This window comes from Trichosurus vulpecula, chromosome 3 (genome assembly GCF_011100635.1).
Source record: "Trichosurus vulpecula isolate mTriVul1 chromosome 3, mTriVul1.pri, whole genome shotgun sequence".
NCBI classification, from domain to species: Eukaryota; Metazoa; Chordata; class Mammalia; order Diprotodontia; family Phalangeridae; genus Trichosurus; species Trichosurus vulpecula.
The window spans coordinates 156,336,742-156,364,110 of record NC_050575.1 but is presented as its reverse complement, the minus strand read 5'-3'; the positions used below and the strand labels follow the sequence as shown (position 1 = coordinate 156,364,110).

The following is a 27,369-nucleotide window of genomic DNA, read 5'->3' as shown; positions in this document are numbered from 1 at the left end:
CGTAAGAGTGGGGCAGCTAGGTGGTGCAGTGAGTAGAGTACCACCCCTGGAATCAGGAGGAACTGAGTTCAAATCCAGCCTTAGACACTTGACACACTTACTAGCTGTGTGACCTTGGGCAAAGTCACTTAACTCCAATTGCCCTGCCTTTCCACCTCCAAAAAAAATAATGTAAAAGTAATTTTATGCTCCATGTTCAGCCGTTAAAAAGTTAAAAATGATGATAAATAGCATGATAAAAATAATTATTGATTTTTAAACAGTCTATGATTGCTAAATAAATTTAAATATCAAAATTCTTTCTAAAATTAAGTAATTATTTTCATTTGGAAAAAGCTTCCCAACATTTTAAGAGTTGATTAATTTTGAAAGATTAACTATTTCTAGATAATAGCTTGCAATAATAACAGGAGTCCATACTCATAATGTTTTAAAGGTTACATAAGACTTTTCCTGAAATCACTCCAATAAGGCAAGTTGCTCAGATAACATTATCCTCTTATTATTAATGAAGAAACTGAGGCTCAGAGGAGTCATGATTTCCTCAATGTCGAACAGGTATTAAGTGTTAGTGCTGGAAATGGAACCTAGGCCCTCTGACTTCAAGTCCAAGAATCTTCTTCCTACTATATCATGCTACCTCTACTATATCTTAATCACTATCATAGTCCTTTTATTCTGGAGATGATACCTGCATTTCCATGTTATACACTTTCTTTGTTAAGATAGGTAATGGTACATTTTCTCAAGTATTCCCTTACTGTCAAACCAGTTTAATATCCTTGGGGAAAAAAAATGGTGGCTATCTTGTCAGATTTTTTACATAGGATGCTATTTGGAACAAGAAATCAGTGCTTATTTTCTTATTCAAAGTCTAAAGGTTCAAGTTTATATCCCAAGACTTTTATTTTTGTCTAAAAATAAGCTTGCCTTTGTCTAATACCTCCTTTAGAGCCCTAAACTTGGGACACCATCACAACCCAATCACCTTGGTACCACTCACTCACTTAAAAACTTCTAATCATGGACTTTAATGCTCCCTTGTCACCCAAGTCATCTTTAGTTACAGTGACAAACACTGAGGTCAGCAGTATGAAGGCAAAGGGAGGAAAAATTATGTTATTATCTATGATAACTAGTACCTGTTTTTCCTCTCTAATTTGTGGTACTGGTCTCCCAAGAAACAGAACCAAAGTCCAGAAATAGTGGTTTCAAATCTGTGCTATAAAACCTAACATGTGGCTCAAATACATATCCTTTCCAGACAGGTATTTTAGGATAATTATAGGTAAGCTTATACTATTCAGAACTACCATACTTATTACTGTTCTCTCTAGTGTGACAGAACCTGTATTTCAATTCTCCCCTGTCATTACAACAATCTAATATAAAGTACCAGGGAGCCCAGTTGGTACAAATTTGAATGTATGTATGTATCTATGTTCAAGTTTATAACTCAAAGATGCTTTCATATATGGGGTGTGTGTGTGTGTGTGTGTGTGTGTGTGTGTCACTGCTACACTGAATGCCAGGTTTGCACTTTTAAAATCACCTCTGGAAAATGAGAATAATTTTATTTTATAGAAGTTCCTTCCAAAATTTGAAAGCACACAAATAACTAGAAAGGAAGTTAGGCCTTGTCTATGTCTTTAAAAACAAATCCACATTAATACTGTTGGAGAGCCAAATCATATTATATAATGTCAGATTTCAACATTCCGGCGCAATGCCAGAATCTTAATGGCCATTGAGACACTAAGGAAGGAAATGGGTCTGCATTAAGCCTACAAATAAGTCAACAATCAATAGTTCAGTTTTACAGTAAAACGTGATGTGCCCTTTAAAATTGCTTCTAGCATCATCCTTCTCTTTGTCAGATGTTCAGATTCAGCTTCAGAAGCAAAACAAAATGAAGATAATCAAGCAGAGGTTGAAATACAACCTATTTTCACAAGCACAGGACTTTTAGTGTTTCTAAGCCAAATACTGCTCCAAGATTTTACAGAAATCTTTTACACTGTACCTGTAGGGCAGCAAACACCAAGAAATAATAGGCTAAGCTTCAGGTTGTAAATTTAGCTGACAGCTCAGGGAAGTACAAACTGGTCAAGAAGCAAGCACCTGAAGATTAAAGGCTAAACTATGCTTGATCTTCCTGGAGAACTCATCTCCCCAGGAAAGAAGTTTGCATCAATGTTTATAAAGGTACATTATAGTTTCTCCATGAATTAAACCATTTTACTACTAAGTACATAAGTATGGATACTATACCTTCCACAACCAGTTCCAAACCTTTTGTGGCCTCAAAGATTTTATCTGTGCCAGAATTTTTCCAGATTTACTTCCTTCCCATTCCCCATGTTATTTCACTGGCTTACTGAGTCACTCTGCCTTTATTTTACTGTTAACTTTTAAGTTTCAAATAATTCCTCATAATTTACTACTTTTCTAAAACAGTCTAGGCTGCAACTGGAATTTTTCCAACGTTAGGAACAGGAAAAAGGAAGATGCAAATTGGGCCTTTACTATCTCTTCTTTGATATCATTTTTTATACTAGAGAGAGAAAAAAAGCTTTTTGATCTTCAAATACTTTTAAGTACCTTTTCAAGTCAAAATCTATTAGCCTTCCATAAGGTACAGAACCAAAGAATGTTAGAATCGGAGAGGACCTTAGAGATAATGTAGTCCAACTCCTACCTGGAACAGCAATCATCAATCATCCTTTAGAAAATCTAATATTAAATGCGCCACATTTTAAAAGTACAAATATATATGTACAAATATATGATGTGTGTGTGTGTATAAAAGAAAAAGTGTATTGGGAAATTATTGATGGTAAATATGAGAGGCAACATGGTACAACTGGGGAAGGAATATGGTTCAAGGGAAGGAATACTGACTATGCAATAAGAGTACCTGTGTCCAAATCCTGCCCCTGATGCTTGCTTGCTGTATGACTTTAGGCAAGTCTCTTAACCTCAATTGTAAAATGAGAGAGTTAGGATGCTGAGTAAAGTGAGGAAAACCAGTGCATTTTACACAGTAACAACAACACTGTGCAATGATCAACTATGATAGACTTAGCCCTTCTCAGCAATACAATGATTCAAGACAAATCCAAAAGGCTAGTGATAAAAAATGCTATCTACATCCAAAGAAAGAAATATGGAGTCTGAATGCAGACAGAAGCATACTATTTTCACCTTCTTTTTGTTTTCTGTTTTTTTTCTTTCTCATGGTTTTTCCCTTTTGTTCTTATTCTTCTTTCACAACATAACTAATGTGGAAATATGTTTAACATGATTATACATGTATAACCTATACCAGATTGCTTGCTGTCTTGGGGAGGGTGTAGCCAGAATGGCCTTTGTTTTCTTTGAATGACTCAGCTTACCTCATTGAGCCTCTGGACACTGTGGCTTGCTCTTCCGGGGCAGGAAGCCCAAAGAGCATTCCAGGAAGCAGACAACTTCCTGTGTGATGAGTCATGGGGCTGGCTGAGGGGAGGTGTTAACGGCTACGCTAGGGGGAGGGGCCAAGTCAAGAACCAATCGGCCCTGGTCGTTCAGGCGGTGCTTGATGATGTCAAAAACTCTATAAGAGGGGAGAGGACAGCTTGAAGATCCTCTTTTCCTTTTCCGGTTGGAGCCAGAGACAGTTACAGCGACAGTTACAGCGACAGTTACAGCTGCAGTTACAGTTGCAGTCACAGCCACAGCCACAGACACAGCTGAAGCAGGAGCTGCCAGTAGCAGAGCTGACCTACGGGAGAAAGCTGAACAAAGACTTCAGGCCAGTGGGTAATCTTATTACCATAGAGGGGGAAACATGATTTTGCTTTACGCAATCATGCTTCTCTGTAGCCTCCTGGTTACTCTTTCAAGGCGTACTTATTGGGCCTGGAAGCTTTTGATCAATATATCAAAATGGGGTTGCTGGTTCATGGGTTGGTTACTGTGGAGCCTAAATAAATGTTTTGATTCTTCTGCCTTCTACTTGAGAGTTTCTTATATCCGGCGGTTCCGAACGTTTCAGACATGTTTATGATCCTCTTTGAGATTATAAACTCTGCCCTCCTAATACATTTGGCGACCAGGATGGGATCGCTAGGTATAAGATCTCTATTTAGAAGCAGAACAATTCCAGAGGAAGAGATGAATATCCCAGGATGGGAGGATCCATTTTATTCCTCCCTAGCAAAAGAATTGGCTAAAAAAGCTGGACCCTGTGAAAACTGGGAACCAAGGCTACGGAGAGGAGATCCTAGGGATTTGGAAAAGTGTTTACGAGAAGTTGGGATTCAGTCAGGGGCATCACTATCTAGGCAAAGCTGGATGGTGTTATCAGCCTACCGGCTAGTATACGAAAGATTGAGATTAAGTGAAAGACATGGGGGCACTCCTACCCCACAGGAAGAAGGGGAATCTCAGATAGCAGGAGACCAAACTGACTCAAATGAGAACTTTTCTATTAATGTGGCTAAGAGCAACAGGAGACCAAAAAAGCCCAGAGTGCATTTCAACCCAGCCCAGAAAGAGCCTGACTGCCTGCTTCGTCCTAGCCATGGTGGCAGAGGAAGTGAGTGGGGAGAGAATGAGACAATGTTAGGGGCTGAGGCACAAAACACTACTGGGGTTCAGGATGTGCCTCACACAGAGAATAGGAGATGGTTAAATGATCAGACAAGGGCTCGACCCATACAAAGGAGGAAGACAGAAACCCGAGGTGAAGATTCAGTTACAAGGGAAATTCAGGAAGATTTCTCACCGCAAGAGGTCACAGATATTTTGAGTAGATTCAGCCAAAGAATAGGAGAACCATTGATATCTTGGATGGTAAGACTCAGTGATCAAGGGGCCAGTGGAATATCAGTAGATAGGACAGACTGCATGAGATTCATAGGTATCAGCCATGATCCTCTAGTTCAACAAGCTTTTAGGGAACATCATCAGCAAGGAGATGGTGATAGCAGGACTACTCTGTTGGCATTAGCCGCTGTGGGATGCAATAAGAGATATGCTACTGATTCTATGTGGCCCACTGAGCACAGACCCTGGTATTCACTTAGAGATTGTATCATGAGACTAAAGGAGGAGGTAATGAAGACTGCCATTATGATAGGAACTGCAGACAAATATTACAACGATCCAATGGGACTGCCTCATAGGAATTTAATAATTAGGACAGCTCCCCCTGCTTATAAACAACTAATTTTGAATTTATTACTTGGAGAAGTAGGGAGCCGTCTTACAACAGTGATAAATAAGATTTTACAGTTACATGACTTAGGTGACTGGGGAAGGGATAGATCTCCTCGAGAGAGAAGGGTGAATAACCAGCAAACTTGGCGCCAAAGGAGAGTAACAAGGAAAGAAATGTTTACTGCTTTATTGAGAGCAGGGGTAGGTTTTGAAATGATAGATGGAATTCCAACCAATGAATTATATAGAATGTACAGAGATAAAGGCCTTGATAACAGGAGAGATAGGGAAATAAGAACTGCTCCTGCAAATACTACAGATGTTGAACCTTCAAACCCAAGTGAATCATATGAAAGGGAATACTAGGGAACAGGCCGAGCCCCAGTCCAAATTAAGGAAATACACAGGCTGGATTGTAGACCTCACATTAACTTGACCATATATTGGAAAAATGGGTCAAGTACGGTAACTGAGGCATTAATAGATACTGGGGCCGAGGCCACCCTTATTTATGGAAATCCAGACAAGTTCAGCCATGGAACTCCTATTACCATTACAGGACTAGGAGGGACTGAAATATCAGCCAGGCAAGTTAAATTAATGATGAAAATTGGACAGTTGCCCAAGAAAGAATATAGTGTGGTTATTGTGCCTATTCCCGAATACATCATTGGAATAGACATATTGAAGGGTATGACCTTAAATTTACCCGAAGGGAAATACCAATTTGCTGTGAGGAAAATGGGCATTAATGCAGTCTTAGTGGGGAAAATCAAGATGGATCCAATCACTTTGCCCGAACCTTCTAAAATAATTACTTTGAGGCAATATCGTGTGCCAGGTGGGCAAGATGAAATTGCCAACACTATAAGAGAATGTGTTGAGGCAGGAGTGTTAGTCCCTACAACTACTCAATGGAACAACCCTGTCTGGCCAGTCCGAAAGTCAGATGGAACATGGAGGATGACAGTAGATTATAGACAGCTGAACAAAGTGACTCCTCCCTTGTATGCTGCTGTCCCAGACACGGTTACTTTAATAGAGAGAATACAAAAACGTGAAGGGACTTGGTATGCAGTTATTGATTTGGCCAATGCCTTCTTTACAATCCCAATAGACCCCAAGCAATGGAATCAGTTTGCTTTTACTTGGCAAGGCCGACAGTATACATTTACACGCCTGCCGCAAGGATATATTCATAGCCCAACTATTTGCCACAGGATTGTAGCTGAACATTTGGATGAATTAAAGTTACCTGGTGTACAGCTTACACATTACATAGATGACATCATGATACAGGGAAAGAATATAAAGGAGGTGGAGGAGAGTTTAGCATTATTAATTGACCATATGAAAAGCAAAGGATGGGAAATCAACCCCGCAAAGGTTCAAGGGCCAGCTCAAACTGTAAAATTCTTGGGGATACAGTGGAATAGAGGACTGCGAGAAATTCTCCCACAAGCTCGACAAAAAATCCAGGATTTTCCCACCCCTACCAATAAGAAAGAGGCCCAAAAGTTCATAGGGCTCTTTGGTTATTGGAGACACCACATCCCACATTTGGGACAGATTTTAAAACCCTTGTATAAAGTCACCAGAAAGAAATATGAATTTGACTGGGGACTTGAACAAAGTAGAGCTTTTGAGGAAGCAAAGGCTGCTATTCAATTAGCTCTAGACTTATGGCCTATGCAAAATGGGCCAGTGGAGTTACAAGTGACTGTACAAGATGACTATGCAAATTGGAGTCTGTGGCAAAAACAACAAAGCCGAAGTGTACCTTTAGGCTTTTGGTCAAGGAAACTGCCCTCATCTGGAGTGCAATATACACCTTTTGAGAAGCAGCTGTTAGCTGCATATTGGGCTTTAGTAGAAACTGAGCAACTAACTCTGGGTCATGAAGTGGTATTAAGGCCTGGAATTCCAATTATGACTTGGGTAATGAGTACCCCAGCTTCTCACAGAATTGGACATGCACAAGAGGCAAGCATAATCAAATGGAAGTGGTATATTCAGAATAGGTCCAGAGCAGGCAAAAATGGAGTTTCTGCTCTACATGAATCTGTGGCGAACATTGATACTGAGAGCAATGAAAAGCCCCTTGAATCTAAGCAACAGATGGTACCATCCTTAGTGAAATGGAATAATGGATATGACGGACTAAATGAAGAACAGAAGAAACATGCTTGGTTTACTGATGGGACAGCAAAATATTTAGGACAGAAGAGACATTGGAAAGCAGTAGCCTATAACCCCTGTACAAGGAGAACTCTGGAAAGTTCTGGGATAGGTGGAAGTAGCCAATATGCTGAACTGATGGCAGTGCATCAGGCCATCAGAGCAGAGAAAGGAGGACAGTGTCATATATTTACTGACTCGTGGGCGGTAGCTAATGGATTAGCTACGTGGATGCCTATATGGAGGAATCAGAATTGGGAGATTCATGGCAAACAAGTTTGGGGTAAAGAGTTATGGGAAAATATATGGGACATGTCTTTGGTTACAGATCTGTCAGTTTTTCATGTTGATGCTCATGCAACCCTGACCACACCAGAACGTGAGTACAATGCACATGCGGATCGACTAGCAAAGATTGCTACTGAATGTATTGTCCCTACTCCGACTCCAACTGATGACCCAGCCTTAGCAAGATGGGTCCACCAGACTGCTGGCCATTTAGGGGTCCAGGCCACCCATCGATGGGCACAGGATCGAGGTATCAGTATTTCTCATGCGTTGTTAAAACAAATAACAGAGGAGTGTTGTATATGCCAATTAGAAAAAGAACGAACTCTTCCTAGGATAGTTACTGGAGAAATAGCAAGGGGAAAAGTTCCAGCCCAAATTTGGCAGATAGATTATATTGGCCCACTACCCCAGGATAAAGGATGTAAATATGTATGTACGTGTGTTGACACCTATTCAGGTGTACTAGTGGCTTGTCCTTATAAAGACGCAACTCAGAAAAACACCTGTAAAACTTTAGATATTGTAAGTTTATATTATGGAACCCCAATGCAGATTCAAAGTGACAATGGGTCACATTTCAAGGGCAAAGAAGTGAAAAGATATTGTGTGTTGAATAATATAGAATGGATATATCATATTCCATATTACCCACAAGCATCTGGGCTAATTGAAAGAATGAATGGATTGTTGAAAGAACAGCTGAGAAAATTAAGCTCAAATAATTCATATCGACATTGGAAGGATAATTTGTCTATTGCCTTACGTAATTTGAATAATAGGCCCTTAGGGGGGAGTACACCTCTAGCCAGAATGATGACCCCAAATCTGCAGATCAGAGAACAGCAAACATGTGAGATCCAAAACATTGAATTTTGGACTGTGAGGGAAGATGTCCCACTACCAAGTCCAGGAACACCTGGTTCAGCAGGATATGATTTACATTGTATAGAGAATTTTAGGTTAAATAGGAAAGAGATAAGAAAAACCCCTACTGGAGTATGTATGAGAATCCCCAAGAATCATCTTGGACGGATATTACCTAAACCAGGATTAGCGGCTCAAGGAATACATGTATTGGCTGGAGTGATAGATTCTAATTATCAAAAAGAAATTGTTGTGACACTCCAGAATATGGGTAAAAAACCTGTACAATTTTGTAGAAATGATAGGATGGTTCAAGTCATTATTATCCCCTGTGAAAAAATACCCTTTGTGAAAACTGACCCTCCTCCCAAAATAACTACTAGAGGGGCAAAAGGGTCTTGCTCCATTGATAGAATAAAGTCAGGAGCTAAGGTATGGGTAAAACAGAAGCCAGATGATATTCCAAAGGCTGCAGAAGTTATAGCCCATGGGAAGGACAACACTGTAACAGTTGTCTATTCAGGGGAAAATAATTACCAAATCGTACCCCTGAACCATATATTTTACCGTGAATAGGTTATAATAATAGATTCATAGACTCCACAGGTATGGCTGATGCTGGTAAATGCCATAAGCCACTCAGAGGAAAGGTAACTTTGTGTGATTAATGGATGAAAACTTGTACATTTGGGGAAAGGATGGGAGGACAATCTTAGTCTCTATCTAGGGTGGGATCCTCTTGGCTTCCTCATTATGTTCCTTTTGAAAAGAAACATTTCCCACCTGAGTTTGGCTCTGATGTTGGATCTTTGCATAACTGAAATCTCAACCAAACTTGAGATGATTTTATTTGAAGAATTATAGTCCATACTTGTCTATTCTTTTTGTCCTTTGTTTTGGCTAACCTTGTTGCTAGTTTTGTTTCCTTCAGGCTTAAGCACCCTGCACTTTCCGGTGACTGCCTAAGCATGTAGCATTCTTGGAATTCCTGCCAGCTTGTTAAAGAAATGACCTCTGGAATGGGACTTTTTGGGGGCAGGGCCATCTCTACATCCAATTTCAGCATGAAGAAGCTATGGAAAATGAGACCTTCACCCCTCATCCCAAGATTTTGAGCCCCAATCGTTCAAGGGGGGTGGAAATAATGATAGTGTTCTGTTTACTTATTTTGTGTTATCCTTGCTGTGTTGTTTTATTGTTATGATATTATTGATCCTATGTAATGGATACAAGGATTTAGGGGTGGACATTTGAATTATTAATAATTATTTTGGGGATAATTGATTGAAGAGATTATCTTGCTGGGACCTAGGGGTGGATCACATTTGAATCGTAAACCAATATTTAGGAATGTCACCAAATGATATGTTTTGCTTTATAATGAATGATATGTTTTAGTTTCCTTTGTAATTGGATCACAATGTATGTTCTAGGATACATGGCTGATTAGATTATGTATCCTATAACAAGGGGTGGAGTGTAGCCAGAATGGCCTTTGTTTTCTTTGAATGACTCAGCTTACCTCATTGAGCCTCTGGACACTGTGGCTTGCTCTTCCGGGGCAGGAAGCCCAAAGAGCATTCCAGGAAGCAGACAACTTCCTGTGTGATGAGTCATGGGGCTGGCTGAGGGGAGGTGTTAACGGCTACGCTAGGGGGAGGGGCCAAGTCAAGAACCAATCGGCCCTGGTCGTTCAGGCGGTGCTTGATGATGTCAAAAACTCTATAAGAGGGGAGAGGACAGCTTGAAGATCCTCTTTTCCTTTTCCGGTTGGAGCCAGAGACAGTTACAGCGACAGTTACAGCGACAGTTACAGTTGCAGTCACAGCCACAGCCACAGACACAGCTGAAGCAGGAGCTGCCAGTAGCAGAGCTGACCTACGGGAGAAAGCTGAACAAAGACTTCAGGCCAGTGGGTAATCTTATTACCATAGAGGGGGAAACATGATTTTGCTTTACGCAATCATGCTTCTCTGTAGCCTCCTGGTTACTCTTTCAAGGCGTACTTATTGGGCCTGGAAGCTTTTGATCAATATATCAAAATGGGGTTGCTGGTTCATGGGTTGGTTACTGTGGAGCCTAAATAAATGTTTTGATTCTTCTGCCTTCTACTTTGAGAGTTTCTTATATCCGGCGGTTCCGAACGTTTCAGACATGTTTATGATCCTCTTTGAGATTATAAACTCTGCCCTCCTAATACAGAGGGGAGAAAGAAGGGAGGGAGGTAGAAAAATTTGGAACTCAAAATCTTACAAAAATGAATGTTGAAAACTATTTTTACATGTAATTGGAAAAAGATAAAATACTATTAAGTGCAAAAAAAGAAAAAAAATTCCCTTCAAAAGCAATCTCTAATCTAAAGGGGAAAAAAATTAGAGTTAGACTAGGTAGCCTCCCATATATCTATAAATTATGGCAGATAAATGGTAAGAGGAAGAGATAATTTTCAAAAGAAGAAAAAACAAAATAATTTAAAATAACATTCAATTTTATTAATAACCAAAGATACAAATAAAAACTATTTTGAGGCATCACCTCACATCCATCAAATTCACCAAAAGGAAAAGATAATGCAACGAAATTCAGTGATGATAGGAACGTATAGAAATAGGCACAACCATTCATTGCTAGTGAAATTGAAAATTTGCAGAATTCTTTTGGAGAGCAATGTGGCTACGTGCAGAAAATGTACATAAAGCACTATATGAATGTCAGTTATCATCATTATTACCACAGAAAATATACTTTTTGACCCATTAATTCCATCGTAGGGAATATACACTAAAGTTATCAAAAACAAAGAAAGAGCTTTCAAGACCCATGGTGTAGCTATCCATTCTGTGCATAACACCTCTAGTGATGGGGTAAGTACATTCCATTTGCTCTGCTCTATGTATGACATCTGGAGAAATAGAGAATGCTATCAACACCATTCCTTGAAATACTTTTAAACCTTCAGGTGTTCCCTACTCTTTAGAAGAATGCTTACTATGGGAAGTCATCATTTATAGACTATGTCCAGGCAAAGTATCCATAATTTGGCTGACGTCCATCTGCTACGAACAAACCACAAGTTTTTTACTAGTCTAAACTGTATCTTGGAATAAGAGATAATCAAATAGGAATACCCCACCCCACCGCCGCAAAGAGTATACAACATCCACAGAAACCTTTATCATCTAGACAATAGGCACCAAGAGCAAAAAACAGTTTATAGATATGAAGAGTCCTATAGCAGCTTCCAAGGAAGCAGTAGCATTTAAAAATAAACAAATGAAAAAGGTGAGAGGACTGCCTATCTCAGAATCCTCCATCTCACACCACAAAAGTAAAGAAATAAGCCAAATCATTTTAACTGAGAGTGTAAATTCTGAACTCCCACCTACATACTGCCGAGCCATTGGTACAATCTGCCCCTTTGTTTCAGAAAACGAATGAATTATGCCTAGTCGGAAGTATATTTTTACAAGATGAGGGCTCTTTTTATATAGTTTCTTGGAAACTGTGTTACACCCAGCTACTCTCAGAGGAATCTGCTGCAGTGCTTAAAAAGCTGCAGTCTCAAGAAGGCACAGGCAAGGTTTTCTTTATCACGTCTCAGCTTCACAGTCACTCCATTAAGAGAAAGGACTCACCCTGCTGTCATCCAACATAATTGGAGTGGGTCTGCAAAGTCTAATCACTACTGTTTCAGACTAGTGGACGACGGTATTGAGAACTTGGTCCCAGCTCTGTCACCAACTCTCTCTGCTTTGAGGAAATCACTTAACCTCTCTATAGCCAAAATACAAAATGGAAACATGAGCAAAAAGCATTTAAACAAAAAGCAATAAAATCACAATACACTGGGGAGTGAGGAGTGATGGCTTTCTCCTCCCCCAACAACCCCACAAAGGTACTCCCACCCAACCCCTTTTCTCTTGTCCACACACACACAACAAAAAACAACAAAATAGATTTTTAAGAAAACCATGAACAAAACCTGAGGTAAGATACTATGAACATACTACTTAAGAACTCCTTTCATTGTCTTCATGTGATTTATCAGATGCTGTCCTATAACAGTAACTCTCATAGTTTCTGTAAGTCTGAAGCCACATCTACAATCATTATTAATGAAGACCCTTATTCCAGGACTCTTGTCCTATAGAGTCAAGAACCAGAATGTTGGCAGTGAAAGGAAACTTGGGAGTCCAAAATCAGTATGATATTACCACCCACGTACTGAAATTAGTTGTCTCAAAGAGCTGCAGGTTTAACACGAAAAAGCCACATGTGTTATCACAGCTCTACGACAATGGACAAATACATTTATTATTCTGTAAGGTTATTTTTATTTTAAATCCTACCCACTTGTATGTCAAACATTCTAAAAGATAAAACTGTATGCGCATTTTCAGTTCCTGAAAACAAGCAGCTTAAAGTAGTAGAATTCAATAAACTAGAATATGATGATCTATGATTCAAAGGGGTGTAGATATCAACAGATATTGGCAGGTTAAGAGAACTGCAAGCTAAATGCAGGTTCTACTTGGGCTCCAGTTCAAAGACACCACTGGCTAGCTGATATTTAAAGGGTAATGCTAAAATGTGAGGTAAATATTTTAGTTAAGGGTTATTCCAAAATACTCTCACTGAACCTACTTCAACTTACTTCTTTTTTAAGTCAGTAATTGATATTCCCTTGCTCACTACAGGATATAAGAAACCTCTGAGAAAACAAAAAGGCCTGTCATTTCCTGCTTGTTCAAAATGCATTCAACATCCATTTACTTGCTTGTTTAGAATGCACGGCCTTCAGAAAGAAACTGTGAATGGATGAAGAGAACTGAAATCTTATATTCTTGGCTTACCATAAATGCAGTTTTTCAAAATTCTTCTTAAAAGATGCCTGCAATATCCATTGTTATTCTAAAATTACTGTTTTTCAACCTATATATAAATATATCCATGCTCAATTATAGCCTTGGGGTGGTAGGCAAGGGGGAAGAAGAAGGAAAAAAGAACAAAGTAAAAAGTATACAGCAGAGAACAAAAAAAAACCTATAAAGAAGCAAAGATAAGATGGACAACTTTCAACATAAGGCACAGTATTTACTATATAGGCTTTCTTGAAATGATAAGTTATTGCTATATATTCTGAATCCTCTCCTATGTTCTGCTGTGCACATGACATGTTTTTTCCTCATTTATATTTAATGTTTCTTTTTCTTTTCTTATTATATATTTAAGTTTTAGTATTTATCTAAAATAAAAAAAAATTTTAAAAATAAATAAAATTACTGTTTTTAATTTGATTCACAGCATACCTATGGTTAATTGCCTCCTTTGTCATTAGACTGAACGTAGCACCTAATCTACCTTTTCTTATCACAGTAAAACAGGGAAAGTAAATCAATGCAATGCAGACCAAAACAATCATCATTAGGTTAGCTGTGGAAACAAAACAGGTCAGTCCATTAACCTGACCAGTAATATTCAATAAACTCCACCTCTCTTTAGAGACTTGTGCTAGGTACTCACAGAGACAGACACAAAGCTTAGATAAGAAATGGTCCCATCTTTAAGGGGCTTCCAGTCTAGCAGACTGCCATAAGCAAATCTATGTAAATATTTTATCTCAGGTTTACTGGTTTTGAGTTTCACACCATGTCAGGGTTCAATGACAATGAACAGCAAAAACATTTACAAGTATAGAGTGTGAACTCTGCGATTTTTTTTTTTTTGCAAGGGACAAAGATGCCCACAAAACTAATATTCTCCAAGTTCACTTCCAGCTCTAGGGGTCTCTGTTTCTCTATTTACCATGTAGTATGAAAATAGAATATACAGGGCAGGTAAATAGTGTTTGTGAATTTTCCAGATGTAGCTCAGTCTATATAGCTAAATTTTGACCTAAAATAAACCTGCTATAAGCTAGGAAAGGGCTTCTCCCAAACCAGTTGTGTTGAATTAAGCAGAGTTTAAGACCCACTGAGAAAAACACTGGTGTCTGTCTATGAACACAGGAGAAAAAAGAATGTAGGTTGTCATAAAGGAAAGGCCACAACAACTCACTTAACCATGCAAATGCCAAAAGATCAAATATGCAAAGTTACAACACAAAGACTACCATGAACTTAACTACTATTCTACTTCAGGATAAGAGGACAGCACAATTTACAAAAGTGGTTTCTAATGTAAGTGCAAACTCTTCACCTACTTTAAAAAAAACTTTTGAGAACCTGAACGAATTGTTTGTGTATGTAAGCACTTATAGATGAAATTCATTTGTTTCACAAGAATCCTGCTTAGATAGGACTTCTACTTGGTACCTAGCCTGAGTTACAGATTTCTCATGAGTAAGAAGGGACTTTAGAGGCCCCTTTTTCTCCAACAGGAATCCCTTCCATAGCATCTCTGACACTCAGTTTTCATTCTTAAGTTGTTTAAGTATTTCCAGAAATGGGGAGCTCAGTACTACTTGAAGCAAGCCTTTCCACTGCTCAACTGTTCTAATTATCAAGTTCTTGATAATATTAAGCTGAAATATATCTTCCTATAATTTCCACCTGTTTGGTGTATGTTCTGGTCTCTGGTATTACATAGATTATGTCTATAATTCACATGACAGCCCTTCAATGTATAAAGATAGCTCTCTATCATATCTCCCTTAATCATCTATCTTCTAGATTCATATCCTTAGGTCCTTAACTGTTCTTTAAACAACATAGCTTTCAGACCTCTCACTATTCTGGCCACCCTCTTCTTTATGTGCTATGATCTATCGGTGTCCTGCAATATTTTGCACCCAGAAATAAATACTATAGTCATTGTGGTCACACTACAATTGGATTATAGCAGAACTATTACATCTTATAACTGAGATACTATTCTTCTACTAAATATGATTCCATATTTTGCTTGCTTTTTTTTGGCTGTATTGTCACACTATTGGTCCATACTGAACTTGTGGCCAAGTAGATGTTCATCTTGATTATATGAAAATAGCAAAGCTGCATTTATTATAGTCTCATCAATATTTCTGATTCGTCTTCCTTTAACAAGCTGATCAGACTTGGGTGCTTTCTCTCAAAGGAAGGGGGAAACAGGTAAATAGAAACAGTTGTAATAACTGATTTTGAACCATTAAGTTAAGCCCAGACATCAAACAAAAGGAATGCTAACAATCCTTGTATTTATCCATATCTAGTCTATTCATGAGTGGTGTATTCAAAGTAGCGTATGCTTAGGGTTTCCTTACCTTAGATTGGTACATCTGTAAAAGACGCCAGGTTCCTATCTACCTCAACATAAAACTATACAGACTTTCCCTGCCTCAGGCCACTCTGTACTAGTCTACAGTCTGGATATTACTAACTCCCTGGAGTGCACTTACCTGTGGGCTTCATTTCCTAGAACGAGGTCAACAATGAGACCTAAGGGTAAAAGTGAGGTGGAAGCCTTTGTCTCCTTATCTATGTGCATGTGCGTGTGCGTGTGCGTGTGCGTGTGCGTGTGTGTGTGTGTGTGTGTGTGTGTTGTCAGTACGTAATCATTAAACTTTGTAGTCAGAGGCAGGCATGGCTGTGTTTTTATTCTTTGAAAGTCTTAACCAGACTAACACAGCCTCCCAAACCAAACTGACTGTAATTTTTTCCTGATAGAAAAATTTTACTTGTTATAGTCTTCAAAAATATCTTATCCAAAGTAGATTTTTAAAGTGGTAAATGAAAGCAAGCGAAATAGATGTTCTTACTTACAAAACAAAATTGTCCTAGGGCAGAAAACAATTTATTTACTGAAATAAGCCATATTCCTCATCATAGCCAAGATAAGAATATCTAATGATATCATTTTGGTAAGACCCATAAGCATGCAGTTGCTGACAATCATGTTTCGTCTAAATGACAATGTGAAGATGATGTGGTTGGAAAAAAGCCACAAAGGACTATAATCTTGCCACTTGTATTTGCTCTACAGAGATCTGAATGCTATTTTTTTTTTTTGGTAAAATGTCAGTCTTTAAAACATCCCAGGCACATTATAATACTGTAATTCCAACAATCACTGAGGAATACACCTCAATCTGTCTCAACTTGATGTTTGTCCTTCAGGTCCAAGGTAAGAACAAATTGGATCTCTTCAAAAGAAAAAGAATGATACAGTTCTGTCATCAGCAACAAACTTTAGCTTCCTCACCTTCCTTTTTACTTTTAACATAGACAATACAGTGAAATTTAAAAAAACAACAACACTAGTCTTAAGATTCCTAGGTTCAAATTCTGCTCTGACACTAGCCATGAAAGCAAATCAGGTTACTTCTCTGAGCTTTGGTTTCCTCACCTGTAAAATAGAGATGATAATATTTGCACTACTGTCTTCGTAAGACTGTGGTGAAAAAAGGAATGTGTAAATTTTGAAGTGCTACATAAACATGCTATATAAACATACAAACACAGCCCAAATGATAAAATTCTCCCCCAAAATAGGCACCATTATTACAATGTAGAGAAGCAAGCAAGGCACAGTATAAAGAGAGCTAGACTTGCACAAACTGGATGTCCTGAAGAAACCTCAAATTCAACATGTCCCAAATTGAACTACTGAACTCATTATCATCCTCCCTCCCTTCCAAGTTTCACCTATTTTATGTTTCACCACCATCCTTCTAGGCTCCAAAGTTCAGCATTATCCTCAACTCCTCACTCTCCTTCTTCTCCCATATATCCAATCAATTGCCAAAATTTGTCATTTCAACCTCCACGATATCTATCCAGGATATATTCAGAGTAAATTGGAGATAATCTCAGAGGGAAGATGCTAAGATTAAGGAGAAGCAAACCTCAGACTTTAAGGGAGATCTGAAAGAAACCAGGGAAGCCAAGGGGCAGAGATGAGAACGGAGAGTTCAGGAATAGGGACAAGCCAGTGAAAACATCCAGAGTTGGGAGACAGAATGTGGTGCATGAAGAACAGTAAGGAGGTCAGTGTCACTGGATAGGGGTTGGGAGAGGGGCTGTAGGAGAGAAAGAAAGGATTGAGGGAGGAAGTAAAGAAAACTGAATAGGTAAAGCACTTTACAAACCTTAAAGTTCTGTATAAAATTATTATTTTGGGCAAAGAATTCATGTAGATACTGACCTCAGAAAATAAGATAAATAAATGATGACACTGAGGCAGGTATAGACAACAAAGAACTTCAAAGAAAGAGGAGGGATAGGATGTTTATCCAGTGGGATTTACTCAAAAGGAAGCAAAGAAACAACATAAATTCTCCAAACTACTTATGTCTAATTCAATTTTCTATTTTACTGGCCTGAAAAAAATCCCATACTAAATACCAGTTAAGCTCTTGTTAAACAATGGAAATGATATGAAGATGATAAAAGGTAATTAACAGCACTAGGGTATTTTACACTTAGAAATCATCTTTCTCCTTATCTTTATTTATTTAAAAATCTGCTGATTTAATTTGAAGGTATAAAATTAGAAGGAAAACAAAGGAAAAAAAATTTGGAAACTTTAACCATGCAAATATATCATTAATAATAAAGACAAAGCCAATGGCAAAAAAGCAGAAATTTAAGTTTTCCTAAAATAGAATTCGTTGTACTGTGTAGCTTTTTGCTATTTTAAAGTTACTGACTTGTCTTTTTAAAGAAGTATATGGAATTACTTCACTACTGAATTAGTTTTATGACTGTCAATGCCTTTTAGCTTCTTATAACTATTTAAAAGATAGGCTAAAAAGAGGTCTGAGTATGTTCTTTTTCATTTACAAGCCTATGAGCAGAAAAGGGAAGGAAATCATGAATATTTCATTATAGTTACTGTATAGTGAAGTAAAAATCAATTATTGAGGATCTATTCTTATAAATGACACTCAGATTTTCCTTACCCTAATTGCTTAAAAATGCTTCTCGCCCATGGACCACCCCAACCCCCTTCATTAACAGGCTGGATTCTAATTCAGAGACGAAGGCAGATTATGCAAACATTTTTAAAAAGTGAGCTCTCATAAGAGGCCTAGAGAAGTTAACTAAATTGCCCAAGGTCACACTGTTAATAAGTAGCAGATCTGGGATGTGAATCCCAAGTCCTCTCCTTTCAAATCCTGTGCTCTTGTTCATTATATCACAGCTACTTCAGAGATCAAGATGTAGCATCAGATACTTTGCCAGGACTTCAAATGGCTGAATGGTTTGTTAACAGTCTAGATCATTTAATCTCAATAACCTGATTTTCCCTCCTCCCACATATACAATCATATGCCAAAATTTCCTGTTTCTACCTCCACAATATCTCTTACATTTACCCCCTCTCTCCATTCAAACATTTACTACTTTAGTTTAGGTTGCCATCACTTCTTTCCTAGACTATTAATGACAACAGTCTCCTAACTGATCTCACCACCTCAAAAGACTCTCCCCATTCCAGGCCACGCTATACACTAGGAATCTGAAGATGTGATCCCCCCACTCAATTAACTGTAGTGTCTTCCTATGGTCTCCAGAAAAAAATATGAATTCCTTTGTTTAGCATTTAAAGCCCTATACAACTCTGACTTACACTTTCTTTTCAACCACATATTAAAACTATAGAGGGATTTTAGTTCCCGCAACAATTCAGTCACAGGTGCCTCAAAACAAGCTCTTTATTATCATGTCTAGTTAACAGCTATTGCTCAGCTTCTGTTACAATTTTGCAGTGACTTCTCATAGCTATGTTTTTCTTAAAAAGCAATTAACTAACATTTTTAAAAAATTCACTCACACCATTCATACATGTATAAATGAATTTTTTTTAAAATGTTACCTTTACTAGTCATGGCAACTTTCAGAAATGTGGTTCCAAAACATGCCAACATCACTGATTATGACAAACAAGGAAACAAACAAGAATAAACATATTAATTTCAAGCTCCATTAGAAACAGAGAAAAAACAACAATCAATGTTTACCAGATAGAAAAGGGCGATCTGTGCAAGGAAAAATGCCTTTTCAAGCTTGTAAGTAGTGCAAACAATGGCTAGGGTTTGCAAAGTACTTGGCAGCATCCTTTTAAGTATGCATCAGCATTTCCACTTATAAACTATGCTTTAAGAGTATTATAAATTGACATAAATTCACTCTGACTTATGTTCAGCACAGAGAATTTTGCTATACCCCTTATCTTAAAAAAAATGCACTGTCTGGAAAATATCATTTCACACACAATAAGTCCATCAAGTGACACAGCTGTCTTTATAATTCTAGAAAATAAAAACTTGAAAGTAAAATAACTTCTGATTTAATATATAATTGATTATATAAATTTAACTACTACAACATTTTTAAACGATTGAAAGTTGAGGGCTATCTCAGGCCCTATCTCTAGTAATAATGGCTAGCTGCTAAACTCAATGGCATAAAAAGTGTGAAAAACTTCATTTTTGACAGACATAATGTTACAGCACATGTAATCAGTTTAGGAACCAGTAAAATGAGAAAAAAGAAATTTTAAGTTTGGTCAAAACCTACAGCCTCAAATTGTTAAGTAAAAATAATGACAATCCCTGCAAAGAAGGTTGTCATCTCTAAGTTTTCTTCCTTTAGATCTTTGTAAGAAAAATAAATTCCACTAAGGTCTTATTTCAATATTAATATTCCCTCTTAATCATTTCTTGGGACTTAGATTACTGGCAATCTAAATTAGAAGGTGATATTCTCTTCTTATGGTTTCAAATATCAAATGTGTGGTATTGTTTTTAAAGCCAGCCTGAGTCTAACTGGAAGAAAAAGAAAATATTTTGCATTGTTAAGGCTACTTGTGGAAAAATACAACCAAGAGAAGTAATTTCATCAATTCAAAACTGAAGCATCCTTAGTCTCAAAGTTTGAAGTTTCCCAATAGAGTACTAGAGGCATTGAATTGCTCTAATACATAAGAAAAGAGTTCACTTTGATGTTGAAGAATAAACATCACTAACTACAAAACCTCAGCCTTGGATTAAGACTGAAAAGTAAAATGAAAGACAAAATAATCTAAAGTAGGTGATCACAGTTAAAGAAATATTGCTTAGCTCTTGATGTTTTCTTGTTTCACTTCAAGAGAATTAAAGCCAAAGAAGACAAAGAAACAATGGGAATTAAAATAAGTCACTTCCACACTCTCCCTCTACCACCATCATCTCTGTTCCTCTGAGGTTCATTCAATCATACTTATCATTTGGTCAAAATTCTAGTAGCTGTTATCCAGTGACTATTCTCTTTTCCTCAACGAATTCAGTGTCTGGCTTGGTCTTTCTTTCCTCCAAATTCTTGCCTTCAGAAGGGGATTTCAACATACACCCCAACTAAATAATTTCCTTAAGTAATTGATTTCCTCCTCCACCTTACCTCTCCTACACATATTGATCTTGCCAGCATCCCCACATGTTCTATTTCCATGTCCATGAACTCTAAAATTCCCTTATCTGATAACAATCTGTTGTCATGGCAGTTCCCTTTCTGCCTTGCAACCCCAAATCCTACTGTCTTCATGCAAACTATCCCTCTCCTCTCATTTCTTTCCCAGGCCAAAACCTCTCCACAAGCTACACCCTCCTCCCTTCTGACTCCTTGGTGAACCAATTCAACTCTTCACAGTCCTCTTACCTTTAATCCTTTGCCCCTTCATCCTATCAAAGATCTTGCCCTGCCAAGCCTCAGCCCTAGATTACTCCCACCATCCACTGCCTTCTCTCCAACTCAACGTGCTGCTAAACAAACCTGGAGAAAACCACAATACCATGCTGACTAGGTCTGCTACAAAGTTATATTAAATAATCTCAAATGGACCCTCACTGCAGCAAGGCAATCCTTTTATGTCATCCAAATCAATTCACTATAGCCCATTCGCCTTAGTGTTTTTCCAAACCTTTTCATCCCTTCTTAAATCTACCATGGCTCCCTTTCCCATTACTCTCTCAGCTGAGAACTTTGCCTCATATTTTACTTTAAGAATTGAAGTAATTTACCAGGAGGTCCCTCCTCTATTCATCTTCATCTCACATCACTAAGATGCCTTATACCACTATCTCCTCCTACACTTCTGTCTCAAATAAAAAGGTAGCCCTTCTCCTTGCTAAGGCTAATCCTCCACATGTACAAATGATACCATTCCATTCTGTCTTCTCCAGCATATTGTGCCATCTATCAACTCCACTCTCTCATTAATCTTCAACATGTCCTTATCTACTGGCTGCTTCTTTTACTATCTACAAACATGCCCACATCTCCTCCATCCTCAAAAAACCTTCACTTGATCCATATAGTCCCACTAGCTTTGTTGTTGTTGTTGGGTGGTTTTTCAGTCACGTTCTTGGCAGAGATACTTGGAGTGGTTTGTAATTTCCTTCTCTGGCTCATTTTACAATGATCCCAAGGTCACACAGTTAGTAAGTGTCTGAGGCCAGATCTGAGCTCAGGAAGATGAGTCTTTCTGACTTCAGGTCCAACATTCTAACCACTGTGCTGCCCCTCCCCACTAGCTATCATCCTATATTTCTTCGCCCTCTTCTGGCTAAACTCCTTGAGAAAGCCATATACAACTGGTCCCTCCACTTCCTCTCCTCTCCTTTGCAACTCTGTAGTCTGACTTCTGACTTCATTCAACTGAAATTGCTGTCTCCAAAGTTAACTATTGTATCTTTTTTTTTCCTTAATAGTATTTTATTTTTTTTCCAATTACATGTAAAGATAGTTTTCAACATTCATTTTCGTAAAATTTGAGTTCCAAATTTTTCTTCCCCAAGACAGCAAGCAGTTTGATACTGGTCATACATGTACAATCATGTTAAACACTATTTCTACATTAGTCATGAACAATGACTATCTTAGCTGCCAAATCTCATGGCCTTTTTGAAATCCTCATTTTTCTTGACTTTCTGTAACCCTCTGACATTGTCAATCAGCCTCCTTCTCCTTGATATCTCTTCCAAGTTTTTATGACACTCTTCTCTCATGGTTCTCTTCTCCTGACTGTTCCTTCTCAATCTCCTTTGCTGGAGCTTCAACCAGGTCATGCCCACTAACTTTATAGCTTGTAGACATCATAAATTCAACATGGCACAAACTGAACTCATTATCTTCCTTCTCAAACCTTCCCTTCTTGCTAACTTCTCTATTACTACCGAGGGCACCACTAACCTCCCAGTCACCCACTATTTGCAACCTAGGTGTCTTCTTTGACTCCTCACTCTTACCCCTCAATTCCAATCCATTACCACGGCCTACTGACTCTACTTTCCCAACATCTCAGATATATGCCTCCTTCTCTCCTGTGACACTGCCACTAACCTAGTACAGGTACTCATCAGTTCATGCCTGGACTACTAAATAGCCCGCTGGTTGGTTTTCCTGTACCAAGTCTTTTACCACTCTAATCTGTCTTCCACTCAACTGTCAAATCTTCCAAAACCACAGATCTGACTGTATCACTACCACCCCCTATTCAATCAACTCCCTATCACCTCCAGAATCAAATATAAAATTCACTAGTACTGAATGCCTTCTTAACCTGGCCCCTGCCTCCCTTTCCAGTTTTACACCTTATTCCCCCTCCACCTATATCATTTGATCCATATATTGTTCCCTCCACAAGACATTCTATTTCTCAGTTCTTTGCATTTTCATTGGCTGTCACCCATACCTCTTTTTCCTTATCTCCATAACCTAAATTCCCTAGCTTCAAGTCCCAGCTAAAATCCAAGAAGCTAAAATCTATAGGAAGATTTCCTTATTCCTTCCCTCTGTGCCTATTTCCAGTTTATCTCGTACATAGCTTGTTTGTAGATAGTTGAGTATAATGTGTTCCTCGTTACACTATGAGATCCTTGAGAACAAGAACCGTCTTATACCTTTCTTTGTATCCTCAGTGTTTAGCTACATATATATTCATATTAAACATATTTTCACATTATTCATGGTGTGAAGAAGAATTAGAACCAATGGGAGGAACTATGAAAAAAGAAGAAACAAAACAAAAACAAAAAAAAAAAAGAGAGCAGGTAATATGCTTCCATCCGCATTCAAACTCCAAAGTTCTTTCTCTGGATGTGGATGGCATTTTGGAGTTGTCTTAGATCCTTGCACTGCGGAGAAGAGCTAAGTCTAGCAAAGTTAGTCCTGACACAATGTGGCTGTTACTGTGTACCATGTTGTTCTAGTTCTGCTTACTTCACTCAGCATCAGTTTATATAAGTCTTTCCAGGCTTTTCTGAAGTCTGCCTGCTCATCATTTCTTATAGCACAATAGTATTCCACTACATTCATATATCACAACTTGTTCAGCCATTTCCCAATTGATGGGCATCCCCTCAATTTCCAATTCTTGGCTACAACAAAAAGAACAGCTATTAATATTTATGTACATGTGGGTCCTTTTCCCTTTTTTATGATCTTTTTGGGATACAGATCTAGAAGTGGTATTGCTGGGTCAAAGGGTATGCACAATTTTGTAACCTTTTGGGCATAGTTCCAAATTGCTCTCCAGAATGGTTGTATCAGTTCACAACTCTACCAACAATACACTAGTGTTGAAGCATTTTTACATTATTTCTTTGTGCCTAATACAAAGGCAATAAAAAAACTCCTTAGAAATCAAGAAGTAGCAAAGAACCAGAAACAAAGTGGCTGCCCATCAATTGGTGAAAGTGTTGAAAATTATGGCAAAAAAGCAATGAAATTTTATTGTGCTGCAAGACATTACTAAAGGACCAGATTCAGAAAAACTTGAGAAGACTTGTATGAACTGACACAGAGTGAAGTGAACAGAACTAGGAGAATAATTTGTACAATGTCTAGAATAATGTAAATGAAAATATCCTTCAAAGGTTTAAGACCTCTGATTAATATAGCAGCCAATTATGACTTCAGAAGACTGAATGACGATGAAGCATTTTTCTCAGCTCTTGTCAGAGACATGACGGACCATAGATGTAAAATGAGACACACAATTTCAGACCTGTTCAATATGTTGTTGATCTCTTTTGCTCAACTATACTTATTTGCTATAAGAGAAGGCCTGTATTAGAGGGAAGAAACTAGGGAAGGAAGTTAGCACTAAAATGTCAATGAAACATTTAAATGTGTAGAAGAGAGCAAAGTTCAGAAGGTAACAAGCAGAGCAGTTTTAAATTTACTGTGCTAAATATAATATATACCTTTAAAAAAAAAACCACTACGTAACAGAGGTTCACAAGAATGTCTACTCTTTTCCAATCTTTGTATGTTGAAATATTCATGTTTACAGATGTTTGTTAAGTTCAAGGAAAAAAAGAAATCAACAAAGAAAACATTTTAATAAGTAGTCAAATTTTTTGTTAACTTTTGCCAACTCAGAACCAGCAACATGAAAGGGAACATAACACCACTTGAGTTTCAATAGACAAAGCATGACTACTCTGAAATATGATCTTGCAGCAATGACTGCTGTCCTTTGGACTGAAGTCAAAAAAAAAGGAAATGTAAAGAAATGAAAATGTTCAAGTTAAGATGGAAATTGCTTGTTTTCCACAATTTAGTCTTGCAAAAAATCCCTAAAAGTAACTAAATATATCCAAGTCTGTCCTTCACCACCACCACCACTACCACCATACTCCCAACCAGAAGGGATTTTTTTGTGTGTGTGTCAGATGTTTCATTTAATCAGGAAGCAGAAAAACAATAATAATACTGTTTTTTGGATAGCTGGTCGAATACCAATTGTTGTGAAACAGACAATCAACTATTTGCCAAGGATTTTATTTTCATTTCAATAAACCAGAGTACTCTTACCTGAATATCTGTATCTTTAACAGGCTCAAGAGGTTCAAATGTAGTTGCAGCACTCAAACTCTCCAACCTCTGTGAGATGTGTGATATGTCAAGTCCTCTAGACCCGAGAAGAACTGACCTGGTTTTTTGTAGAGGGAGAAGAGAAAGAGAGAAAGAGTAGGAAGACACAAATGAGAGAAAAAAATTGGATCACTGCATTATGAATATGAATATTTTTTTCTATATTCAAGACTTCATATATATATATATATATACACATATATACATATATATGAACTATTCTTGTCTTCTTATAAATATCTAGATTATTTTTATTATATTATGGGTTTGTTTTTTGGTAGATTAGTCATGTCTGACACTTTGCAACCCCATTTGTGGTTTTCTTGGCAGAAACATTGGAGTAGTTTGTCATTTCTTTTTCCATCTCATCTTACAGATGAGGAAACTGGGACAAAAGGGTTAAGTGATTTGTCCAGGTTCACACAGATAGTGTCTGAGGGCATATTTGAAATCAGGAAGATTAGTCTTCCTGATTCCAGATGCAGCACTCTATCCACCGCACCAACTAGCTGCCTCATGTTTATGAATATGTATATAGTACTGTTATATTGTTTTGACTAACAGTCATACCCCACCCCCCACCCCCAATTTTAATCCCTTCTAGGGCACTTCCTAGCTTCATGACCCTGAGGAATGCATTTAAGCTGAGTCTCAGTTTCCTCATCTATAAAACAGAGATAATAACAGCACCTCCTTCACAAGTTGTAAGGATCAAAGAAAATAATATATGTAAAGTGTTTTGCAAACCCTTAATCATTATATAAATGCGAACTATTCATTGGGGCTTAAGGACTAGATCTCTGATTTCACTGGCAAAGTAAACTCTTGGTGAGGAAATTTCCTCTGCCAATGAAGATCACAACTTTCTCTGCAACTTACTTAGAGTTTCTTAGAGCACTGAGAGTTTAAGTGACTTTCCCAAAGATACACAGCCAGTATATATTAGAGGCAAAGCTGGAACCCAGGTTTTCCTTGCTTTAAGGCCAGTTCTCTACCCATTCTGCCTCATGACCTTTCACTTAATTATTAACTTAAAGTTTGGTACCAACATTGTTCCTTGTAATGGACTTGAATTTTGTTGCCCTTTAGTCTAAAGCCCTGGATTAATGCACATTCCAGTGCATTAGACTTTAAGAGAGAGGATTCCAGCTGTCACTGACTCATAGTATGAAATTAGAGGACAGGAACTTTGTATATTTAAATAGTTCAGTGATGTGCTTTCTTTCCTATACAAAAATAGCATAACTAAGGCACCACCAGCAAGGGATATATTTTGAATTGTTTGGTACACTCTTCCCAGTCCTCTTATGGAAAACTTATAAGGTAGTTGGCAGTTAAGGATTAAGGAGAAAGTCCATAGTCTATAGTCTGTGGAACAGATAAATACTATCTAGCCCATATGAGATGGAACTCCCAACATGATCTCAATGACACCATGCTCTAATAACTATGCTAACAATATAGCACCTAGAAGAGTCATCCTCATAAAAAATTTTAATAAATTCTTTCTTGCCCTTCACAACTCAAGTCTTATCTCCTCTGTGAAGGATCTTTTCCTTCACTGAATTCCTATATGCTTGTGATAAAAAAAAAATCGCATAAACACACAGAAACCCTTAAAAAAATAAACCAAAAGCAGAAAGCTCTTCAAAGCAGGTTCCTACCACGTTTAGGTCATTTCCTAGTTTCAATACACAGTGGCATAGAGGAGAGATTGATCCTCCAAAGAACTACATTCAAATTTTTCAAAGATTCAAAATTCTTCCTTTTCCCCTTCTCTTATGACAGCCCTTCTCCTACAGCTTCTACTACAGTACAACAAATGTATGCTGCTTTTTTTTTTCCCAACAGTAAAGTGAAATCTCAGAATACAAATGATACATCTATTAGGTAAGTTACAGTTATAAAGCCTCACATTATTCAATTAGCTTGGAACACATTCAAAGCATTGACTCATCTTGTTCAGACACTCTATTTTACCCCTCCCTTTCAATCC

General features: G+C 37.8%; 1 protein-coding gene across 2 annotated transcripts in view; it reads right to left on the bottom strand.

Moving 5' to 3' along the window:
- Positions 1–27,369, bottom strand: part of NUP93 (nucleoporin 93) — a 132,826-nt gene that overhangs the window by 78,212 nt on the left and 27,245 nt on the right. For both annotated transcript variants that reach the window (XM_036750817.1, XM_036750818.1), the window contains exon 3: positions 25,314–25,431. In XM_036750817.1, the coding sequence (XP_036606712.1) occupies positions 25,314–25,431 (118 nt within the window). The remainder of the gene's footprint in view (positions 1–25,313; positions 25,432–27,369) is intronic.